Source organism: Hyposmocoma kahamanoa, unplaced genomic scaffold, assembly GCF_003589595.1.
Source record: "Hyposmocoma kahamanoa isolate Upper Pololo Valley unplaced genomic scaffold, ASM358959v1 144, whole genome shotgun sequence".
Classification (NCBI taxonomy): domain Eukaryota; kingdom Metazoa; phylum Arthropoda; class Insecta; order Lepidoptera; family Cosmopterigidae; genus Hyposmocoma; species Hyposmocoma kahamanoa.
In genome coordinates this window covers 167,012-178,287 of record NW_020653513.1, presented here as the reverse complement: position 1 = coordinate 178,287, position 11,276 = coordinate 167,012, and the positions used below count along the sequence as shown (strand labels likewise).

General features: G+C 38.3%; 1 protein-coding gene across 1 annotated transcript in view; it reads right to left on the bottom strand.

Moving 5' to 3' along the window:
• Nucleotides 1–200: 200 nt before the first annotated feature.
• LOC113240505 (kinesin-related protein 4-like) overlaps nucleotides 201–11,276 on the bottom strand; it is a 42,325-nt gene continuing 31,249 nt past the window's right edge. Inside the window, exons 19-28 of the mRNA XM_026477835.1 lie at nucleotides 8,777–8,888; nucleotides 8,132–8,201; nucleotides 6,994–7,159; nucleotides 6,544–6,646; nucleotides 5,419–5,596; nucleotides 3,810–3,975; nucleotides 2,479–2,605; nucleotides 2,039–2,130; nucleotides 879–1,001; nucleotides 201–765 (exon numbers count right to left, since the gene is read on the bottom strand). Of these exons, the coding sequence (XP_026333620.1) occupies nucleotides 622–765; nucleotides 879–1,001; nucleotides 2,039–2,130; nucleotides 2,479–2,605; nucleotides 3,810–3,975; nucleotides 5,419–5,596; nucleotides 6,544–6,646; nucleotides 6,994–7,159; nucleotides 8,132–8,201; nucleotides 8,777–8,888 (1,281 nt within the window). The 3' untranslated portion in view covers nucleotides 201–621. The remainder of the gene's footprint in view (nucleotides 766–878; nucleotides 1,002–2,038; nucleotides 2,131–2,478; nucleotides 2,606–3,809; nucleotides 3,976–5,418; nucleotides 5,597–6,543; nucleotides 6,647–6,993; nucleotides 7,160–8,131; nucleotides 8,202–8,776; nucleotides 8,889–11,276) is intronic.

Genomic DNA, 11,276 nt, shown 5'->3' with positions numbered 1-11,276 from the left:
CCATCAGTCACAACGTAAATTTGGTCAATTCACACATTTAAATATATATGTAAATGCTTTTGGAATGGCAACAATATAATTCAGTCTTAAATTTACGTTATACCACTACGTTATGTGTTATAATAAATTGTCGCTTTATAATTTCAAATAAGTATTTTTATCTAATTATATTTATAAAAATAGAAAAATGTCAAGACGTTTCGTGCAATAAGCCTAGCTGATTATAATAGTATTGTTATTATTTTAATGTAGACATTAACCACCATAAATAGAAAAATGCTAAGACTTTTAATTTACCTCGTAATTATTTCAATGTAATAATAGCGCTAAACCTCAGATTAGCTACTCAAAAATAGGAAAATTGTCAAGACAAATTCACTCTGTCTAGCAGAGTATAGTCTCGTAATTAATTTTAATTATAAAAACAATAACGCAGAACGCCTGACGCCTGAACAACCATTGCTAAACAAAAGTGCCTCGTTTCGCTTTTTATTATGTAGTCCATGTTACCATCAACGACGATACCATTTATCGTTTAGTGTCTGCAGTAAACGAAACGAGCTATTTATAAACGGCGTCATATTTAATACTAATCACATGCATATCTCAATTATTTTTACGTCAGTCTTGCCTTACAGGGTCCTCATTTTCTCTGTTAATCTCATTATTAGCAGACTTACTTCGTTTCTTGCAAATCTTAATAAGATTAGCGTTCATCTTCTTCAGTTTTTGATTTTCACGCATCACATCTGTCAGTTGTTGATTCTGTGAAATTTTAAAGATACAACAGTTGAATACATTGATGCGTCTGTTATTGAGCGTTGGACCTGAAGCTCAAACTCGGCAGCAGGCGAATATAGAGTAAATTAAGAAGTTACCTGGACGATAGCACTGCCAGTGGAGACGAACATAGTCGGATGAACTTGCGGGTGTTGTGGTACTCCCATTGACAATACTTGTTGTTCTAGAGTTGCTTTGTCTTTTAGCGCTTTTTCTAGAGCCTATAAGAATATAATTCACATCATAGACAGCTCTGCTTGTCTTACGATAAAAAGTAATTTAAAAACAGTTGGCTCCAATTAAATGAATAAAAAAATAAAATATTTCATAACGAGATTGTACAGTCAAGAGCACATCAAGCTTCACACTGTACTTTGGACTGTTCTAATCGTAAGTCCCTATCTTCCGACCCAAGAGAGTTTTCCGGAGAGACTACGAGCTCGACGGCAAGACCAGGGTACGGCGGGCGACCGGGCCAAGCCCTCCGCCAGTGATACGCGTTTGCCAGGTCCGCCAGACCCCCAGCCAGGGCCAGTCTCTGGCGGACCCGGACTTGGATACGGACTTGCTAGGGTTTGTGTTAGCTGCAGACATGTTTGTTTGAATGAGGAGATTTGGTAGTGGACTCAGAGTCAACGGCTTAGCGGTGGCAACTGCTAGTTGTGCAATGCGCAACGGGAAGTGAGTGTGACTACAGCTCCGGTACCTATCTGGAAAATAGGGAGGGTACTGTACGTGCTTCCGGGGCGGCTCACCCAGGTCACTAGCCTCTCGAAGAACCGGATGAAGTCAAGTGACAGCGGTTTGTGAGGACCCTGTACGCTGATCTGGGGTCAGAACCTGAACTTGTAAGGTTCCTGTGCGCGCACAAGTCATAGTGCCTTTCCTGTATAACCAAGAGGTTGATAAGGACGGTCACTATACACAAAAGTTATGTAGATTGATATGGGACTGTTCTTATCGTAAGCGGCATATAGTTGGATTTAAGTCTTAAGTGTCAAGCTTGACGTGCTCTTGACTGAGTACGTACTACATGCATATTATAATTCGCATTAATTTGCATATCAGAAACACAACTCTATCGCAGCGTAAACCGCGTTTTAAGTTTTACAACGTTAGTTCGAATTTGCATAATTATAAAACGATTCCTTTATATCATTTTGGTTTTTTTTTCCAATGAGCAGGCATATTAATTAACTAGTAAACTTATACGTAAAGATGACTGACGATAACTAAAACAAGCTACTAAAATACTGACCGTCTTGAGTCGTTTCAATTCACTATTGGAAGGCTGCAAGTTATCAGTTGCCTTTAGGGAGTTGTCTCGTTCCACTAGGTAAGTCAGAAGGTCTGTAAGCGACAAAGGTCAATAAATATGAAGTTATAAAATGGTGTCCGTAAAGTTGTGGATAGTGTAAAGGATGAGACTATTGTTACATCTGTGAAATTAGTGTAACACGCGCCCTTTTCCCAGAGGAGTAGGCAGAAGCCATGTTTGTGTATATTGGAGATCCATATTTGAAATTAATATTTGATTTTGACACTTATGGTATCTCAAAATAAAAGTCAATGTTTTAAAAGAAATCTGGAAAGAAAAATCAGCTGTTCACTCGTTGGTCTGCATGCCTTGGTTCCGATTATATTCTTAAAGTATTTATTGTGTATCGATTCTTCATTTTTTAGATCGGTGGATCTTACCGTCGCTGATTTCAGTAGAAGCATCGACAAGTTCCACTGCCGGGCTGCGGTTCTGATCGTACAAACTCTGTCGCTTCTTTCGAGCTGAGAGTCCAATGCCGTGGTCTTGAAACTCCTCCAGTTTCGCCTGTAATATAACTATGCAGTTAAAAACTGACATGATCGTACTGCGCCCTTAATTATCAGGAGTCACATTGTGACTTAAATTTACGTGTTGTCGGTTAAGAAATTTATAACGATCAACGTTTTCTGTTTTTCTGGTTGGAACTGTTCCGCAAATTGTTTTTCTTTTTTCATAATAATAACTTAAAGTAATATAAAAAGCAACACAAAACAGGGAACTTTTATAGACAAATATAGTTATCATATTCTGTCTACCTCATAGAACAATAAATACAGTAGAAATGGTTAGTTAGCGTCAAACGCGTGCCAACATTAGGTCTCGAAAGACCTACTTGTGCTCAATCTGCGATTTTCGCAAAATCGCAGAAAAAAAGGAGTGCAAAAATGATGGTCGCACCAAAAATATTACCTGTAGTAGTATTTCATATCATCGGTAAGATGACTTATTGTAATAAATTTTCAATTTTCTGTTTATCGATTTTATTCAAGCCGCAAGATAGCAAGCAGCACGTTGAATAAAATTTCAATATATTATTCTTTTTTTTGTAATATCAAGTGACGGGACGAACAAGTCGTGCGCCTGATTCTACACGCCTACACGCCTGTTCATCTGCAAATTTGAGTTTCAAATCGCAAAGATCTAAGGGGCACTGCCACTGCGCCTGTTACCATGAGACATAAGTTGACAAGTCCCACGTGCCTGTAATTTCACCAGCACCCTTACCCTTCAAAACCGGAACACAGTAGTGCTAACGTTACTGCTTGGCGGCAGAAATAGGTAAGGTGGCAGTACTTCCCTGGACGAACTCTTTCACAAGGAGCTACTGATCAAAATCAAATCAAATCTTGCAATAAAAGTATTAAACTTTCAACGATAACGAGTGTGTAAAATTTAAATTGTATTATCAGTTCAGAATTTGTTACATCTTTTTAACTTCATAGTGTTTATGATTATGTTTGCGTGCGCCTTTTAACAACTTTACACGATGAAAAAAAAATTGTTTGAGTCATGTATATAGCATCTGGTTTATTAAATAAAAACACGTAGTTTTTAAATATTTTTATTACACATGTATGTATGCACACCACGTATTTTTATTTAATAAACCAGATGCTATTAAATGATTATCTCCTTATCCTGTAAAGTTGTCAAAATTGAGATAGTACCGGTTGCCAGTTCACAGTCGAAATGCAATAGTTGGACATACCTCAAGCGCCATCTTCGCCTCTTTTAACTTGCGGCATTGCTCATCTCTCTCGCGCAAGTACATAGCACAAGTCTCGCACTCATCATCGAGCTCTTTGTACCGCTCCTTCAGTTCTGCTAGCTCTTCTTTACACGTTTTCAACTCTGCTTTAATTGCTTCTATTTCCCTGAAACAAAATGCTAAAACTTAGTCTTCATTTTACAAAGTTGCATACAAACAAGGCCTAAAACCTGCAAATGTAACTTAAATCTAAAATGGGCTATTTTCAATGGAAGCATCGATAAAAACTTATACAAATTAAGTTCACCAAATTTGAGCCATAACTGTAAAAACTAGTCGAATAGTTCGTTCAAAGCTACAAACATAGAAAATGTAAGGGATATCGATTTTTTTCCGTACTAAAAAATCGTACTGGTAACGGTCAGCGGCTTCGACTTATTGTATCCTCATTAAAAATAATCTTTTCTTATTTTGAATCCATCTACGATCGGTCAAAGAAGCGTGAACATATAAGTTATACTGTAACTTTAAATTGCTTTGGACAACTATTATTTCTTGTAGTAATTATTAATTGTAGGTATGCTCAAACTTTTTTTATATGAGATGTTAATATATACATAATATTAACATCTCATATAAATTATATGCTATGCTAAATTATAGCTACTACGAGCTACTATTATAAAATCCTAGATATCGGTTAAATGATCTATTAGATGATCACTCTATGCAAGTAACGGGCTTTGCCGAATAAAACTGACAAATGCTAAAGCCATGTGTTATGCTCGTTTTAGTGAATTCATAACTTTAAAACGCTCCCCTGTAAACTTATCAATTTCCACATACGATACTTTACGTAGGAGGGGTCGATATATGAAATTGACATATTTAAGATATTTATACTTATGACTGTTTTAAACTTTAAAAATGTATGTAAGATCAGTATTACTTATTGGTTTGTAATTTTGATGTCCACATGTGGACTATTGGAATAAGATTTTTTTGATATTGTAGTTTTATACACCATTTTAAACTTACAGCTGTAAACCTTCCTATAAGCAAAATAAATAAATATCCGTGTTAAAGTTTTAATGTCATCATCAGCCCCCTATACGTTTACTGCTGGGCACAGAGAGATTTGGTCATACTCTGCCGCACTGGGTGAATGCATGTGGGGACAAGTGTCACACGTTTTCCAAGGGATGTGAACCTTCTTTGGGGCACGCAGGTTTCGTGACAATGTTTTTCTTCACTGCTAGTAAGAGGTGTTGCTATTGATTCACAAATAAATATGCGTCACTTACAAATTAAAGTTATAAGTGCACTCCACCATGGAGTAGCGGTTCTTTCGCTGCACTACCATCGCTCCTCAATACGGAATAAGGTTTCTCTTTCTCAGTTATTATTCAGCTGATTGCATTCTAAGTTAATGTATTCAGAATCCTTGACTTTTTCAAGCTACTCAGATGCTGATCTTCAGCCAATACATTTGCGTGCAGTAATTTTTTGCATTGACTTTTGATTACGTGTCAGCACCTCCTGTTTGATACTTAGTACTACATTTGAACAAGTCATATACACTGTATATTAAGCGAGAAGGATCTCTCACCTTTCATCCTTGTAATGGATATGCTTTCCCGCAGTCTTTTGCATCTTAGCGAGTGTGTTCTTGAGTTCTTGCTTCTTATAGCGAAGTTCCTCGATGGTGCGTGTGAGTTTCTTGTTCTTCTCGACTTCGGCGTCGAACGACATGCGGTCTACAACCACTGAGTGAAGGTTGGCCCAATCTGTGAAACAGTCGAAGATCTCTAGTCTAGTCTCCGAACCCTGCGGTTAGGGTTCGGTGAACTAACTCAGTAACGTATAGCTTTTTTAAACGAGATCCATGCACAATTGCACTGCAATTGGTGTATATAGGTTGGTATTGAAAAGGACATAATTTCTGCCGCCGTTAGTTGAAAGGGCGCACGTGACAAAAACTCAAACAATACATAAAGAAATGAAATTGGAAAATATCTTCTGTTTCCTTGCGGTAACTTCATACCTTATCCGCCTAGAAAAAAATTGTGACAGATCGGCTATTTTTTCCTGGTCACGGCAGTATACATAAACAATACAAATTTTTGAAAAACTGTCACATGCAATCACAATTAACGGCGGCAGACTAGTTCCGAATGTCGAAATTACCCGGTCAATCACAGAGTGCATTGACGTGAGGACGCAACAAAATTAATTTTAAAATATATAGTAATAATAATAATCGATAGTCCCACCAATTACTGTACTATGTGCACCATAGCACAGAATATCTAATAGTTACTACGTAACAGATACATCACTTTCACACAAAATCGAAAATACCTACGCTATAATAGCCTACTAAATCTGACGTATGACATCAAACATTCACTACAAGGAAAAAGGCACCTAAGCACGCGCTCAGAGAGGTGAAAATAACTTGGCGCGCCGTGTGCAGCCGTGAGGAGCCGAACGCTCATAAATGAAAGATTTGTATTTGCATTTATCGCATAATCTTGAGCAAGTGACGGAGCCCTGATCATGGCAACGGAATTGACTCCGGAGCACTACACCGAACATCCAGACGAATACCAACTTAAAAAACCTTATTTCTAACCCGGGATCCCATCATCTAGCGCTCATAGTACAAACCGTTGAGCCACCGGCGAAGTCGTTAAAAAATCATTACTTAATGAAAAAATAAGAAAGCACTTACCTTCATCGGTATTGACAGACGCGTGCGCAAATGTAACTTTCATGGCACTCGTATTAAAGCTCTTATTGCCCCTTAGTTTCTCATTTAGTTCCGCTACTTGGTGCTGAAAATAGACTCAATATTAATAATCAATTAACATAGTGTGATATAGCATTAGGTATAATATACGTATAGACGTAAACAATGAGTACGCATATGTCCATTTCCGCTTGTAATCATTCAGTAAACACCTTTTGAGAAGTAAGAAAATACATTTATCTGATCACAAATGACATCACCGAATAAAAAAAAACAAAATAAAAGAGTCGAAATATAAAATTTTAACACAAAAATCAATAATTTTGACTTTCCAGTTTCCAAAAATGTTACTTGTAGAATTTCGAAACTTGATCCGAAAGTCGAGCGTGCGCGCTAGAGGTGCGTACACATTCACAAGACGTGTAGGCCCACCTCGAGAGCGACCTTCTCCCGCTTGAGCCTGGCGCACTGGTCGTCGCGCTCGCGCAGGTACTGCGCGCAGGTCTCGCACTCGTCGTCCAGCTCGCGGTAGCGCTCCTTCAGCTCCTCCAGCTCCCGTTGGCACGACGCGAGACTCTCCCGCAGTTGGGCGACTTCACTGCAAGGACAGTCAGGGATGTGTGGGGGGCCAGAATTTGAACAATAATGCATTTTCTTTTGAAATATTTTTGTGTAGTGCTACCATTGACTTACAATTATATGGACGTCGGGTCCGCGCTAAAAAGTGTCCGAACTTATAGGGCGTTAAAATCGTATACAGAGCGTCATTCACGCTTTAGTCTTCGTTTGTTCGACTGACAGCGAAGCAAGCAAAATTAGACAGTACTGCGATGACATTACAATTTAAATCTAACGTTTTAGCTTTTTCATATTCCTTTACATGTCACTACGTTTAAATAGGTTGACTTGAGACATTTTTTTCGTGGTTTTTGTATTAGACCCGTCGTCCATTTATTTGTAAGTCAATGAGTGCTACGTTATTTTGTGTATCGATTAGAAGGGACGTTGGCAGGTCGTCTTAACGCCCTTTGCGGTCCGTACTTTGCCCAACACTAGACAAAGTGATATGTATATGACACTTGTATCCTCATATCAATTTCGAATGCGTACAAAAGTGCGCCAAAGAACTTTTGGAATAGTTTAATAAATTTAAACACTGTAGTACATAAACATGAAGAATTCATATATTAGTGTAAAATTCAATTTTTGCATGCCGGTGAGATATCTTGCACTCATTAGTAATCTATTTGTACATTTTTATTTGTGAATGTTTGGTAGGTTTAGTAGTAAGTAATGTAGGTAGTAGTAGGTAATGTTTAGTAGTAACAGTGAAGAAAAAAAAGAATAAACTTGCATGTCGAAGAAAGTTCACAACCCTTGGAAGGAGTGTGAACTCCCCAACTATTTATAGCCTAAACTCTCTCCAAAGAGGATGCCAGGGCCTAGGAGTGGAACGTACAATAGTTTGATGATGATTGATGAATATGATAGGGAATAGGGATTTCAGAAATCGAAACGACAAAGTTATCTAAAGAGATACCATGAGTTATCTAAGTTATTGATAACGTACCTGTCTTTATTATCAGTTGTTACAGTTTTTGCGTTGTTCATTTCATCAATCAGCCTTAGTGTTGAATGATCTGGAATAAGAATTTATTATTAAGTGTAGTGTAATTGTTTGTATGTACATATTTCAAAATTCACATTTTCAGCTATCAAATCCGTCAAAATGTTGCGCTTTCCGAAAAAAAGTCATCCTAGTGTTAAGCGACACGCTCGTCCATAGCATTTGCAATGTCACTCACAACTTTTAATCGCAAAGACCTGAGGGGCACAGCCACTGCGCCTGTTACCTTGAGACATAAGTTGACAAGTCCCATGTGCCTGTAATTTCACCAGCACCCTTAACCTTCAACACCGAAACACGGTAATGCTCACATTACTGCTTGGCGGCAGAAATAGGTAAGATGACAGTACTTCCGTGGACGAACTCCTTCACAAGAGCTATACTGTTACTAAGCAACAGCTGATAAAACTTACTTACTACAATTAAAACTACACCTCACTTGTAAGGTGTAGTTTTATTTGTTTCGAAATATATTTCAGTCTCATTAGGAAAGTATATCTTAAACACATTCACGTAATGTTTATTTTGATAAAATGTTAGGAAAATTTGGTAGATTCGAAAGAAGAGATGATGTAATTGTGACCGTACCGTTGACCTCCGCCGGGTGCTGCAGCGAGCCCCTGTGCTGGTCGTGGATGCTTTGACGGCGGCGCCGCGTCGCCTGGACGCTGCTCGGTCGCGAGGCACCCTCCGAGTCGCTCTACACAAGACACACGAACGTTCAAATTCTAATTTAAATTCGTTTATTTCTTTGTGAACAAGTAATAAAGATATCGAGTTCTTAGGTTTTCGCGATTGTTACACATAGGAATTGAAACTATTTTTCCGGATTTAAATCGCGTATATTTGATTTTTCAAACAAACCGACGTTTCGGGCCCTGTACAGGTCCCATGGTCACGGTGGACTGAGGTGGTACAGTCTTCAACCAGTTATGTCTAATATTGATGCAAACGACCCTATTTTTTCACTATAGTTACAATAGTTATTAATTAAATACCTTATTTTTAATTTTACAAAGAAAACATTCCAATTTACGCTACATTAAGTTTTACAAATTATTTTATTAAATGAATTTTTATTAAGTTCAATTTATTATTAATTAATAATAGAAATTAGAATAAACTAAAGCATATTAATTAGTACTGCACTCTTATGTCTGTTTGGGATTTTTCATTAGAGGAGATACTAAATCCCAAACTGGTGTTACGGAGAAACCATCTTCCCTGTTGAAATTAGGATGTTTTTTAATTTCAATGGCCTTTCGCAGCATCCTGGGTGGATAACGGACTTCTTTTGCAAGGACCTGGGGTTTGTCTAACTTCATTAAATGTGTAGGTTTATCCATGACATGCTCGCAGACTGCAGACTTGTTTACGCGACGGTGTTTGACATCAGTTATATGTTCTTTGACGCGTGTACAAATACTTCGCTTTGTTTGTCCAATATAAGAGAGACCGCAATCACAGTCAAGCTTGTAAACTCCTGCATCCTGTAAGGGGATGTTACATTACACGGGTCTCAGGGACTGAGAAATCTTCCTCAGGGGCTTGAAATAGGTCTTGATAGATGCACGCCTGAGGACTCTTCCAATCTTGTCTGTAACACCTCTTAGGTAAGGTAAGATGGCAAGTCTTCGCTCGACTGTTGGTGGTTTCACATGAGGTCCGCGGCATTGGCGTGGAAACTTCAACTTATTCGCATGTAGTACTTGCTTTATATGCTGAAGTTTCCCTGTCAGATGATTACTGTCGCAGACGTCGGTTTGTTTGAAAAAAACAAATATAGGCGATTTAAATCCGGAAAAATAGTTTCATTTCCTAAGTAATAAAGATGTGACGAAGATGTATTTTGAATCACTGTGGTCCACTCTGCAGCGGATGTTAAGTACAATGTGTATAATTCAAGGATTCTATAGAATCCCTCGTCATTCTATACAATACCGGGCTTCTTTAGGCAATGTATATAATAATTAATATTTTTTAAACCATTATACACATTCCGGCCGTCAATTTGGCAAAATAATAAATGAAAGAAAAAATCAGATTAGTCATTACTCTTTGCGTTTCCGAGCTGGTTTGACCCCCTCCTATGAGTTTAGGCACAAATTACTACGTAACAGATACATGGACACTCTCATACAAAATCGAAACTACCTATGCCACAATAGCCTACTAAATCTGACTAACGACACCAGGCACTCACAATGAGGAAAAAGGGACCTAAGCACGTGCTCAGAGAGGTGAAAATAACTTTGCGAGCCGTGTGCAGTCGTGAGGAACCGAATGCTCATAAATGGAAGACCTGTTTGAATGCTTGCGCCGACGTCGGCGCATTCAGCAGCAGGCACTTATCGCGTAACTTTCAGCGAGTGACGGAGCCCTGGTTCAGATGCGAGCGTGCTGTGCGGCTGGCGCATGTTAGAACCGAATTTGTTTGCGTTTCCGAGCTAGGTCGAAAATCAACATTGATACCGTTTCTTGAGTAAAAGCTAAATATTCAATGAAGAAAAACGAATGTTCCTAAAAGTTTCATGAGTGCTTGGTTCCAATAACTGAGTTTAAATCTTTATTGTAAGCCAAACGATGATTCTACTAGTATTAATGTGGTCTGTGGATGATTCAATATAACAAATTCGGCTATTTATTGCATAAGCGTGACCAACATTCAGTCGATAGTTGATAGAATATTTATCGACTGCAATCAAATCAAATCGTGGCGGTCAAAAGGTGCGGGTGACTGCATTTTACGATTGTGAACCTTCTCGACATGTAGGTTTCATCACGTTTTCTTTCACCGTTAGGCTGATGTATAGCTACAAAACATTTACAACAGCCGATATTCTAACATACCCCCTTTGGTAATCACTAGCTGCTTAAACCATTTAAACCATTATACACAGCCGTCAAAAAGACAGACAATAGAAGACTAATACGATTTCGATGGAAAAGTATGGGTATTGTATCTCTCTTTGTCGTTAATGGTAAACAGTTTCTCACAGTCACGTTTCAGGTACAGTGGGCCTAGAAATATATAATGTGTGAAGACTCTTAGTTGAAAGTAGCAGTTTGTGTACCTGTGGCTACTATG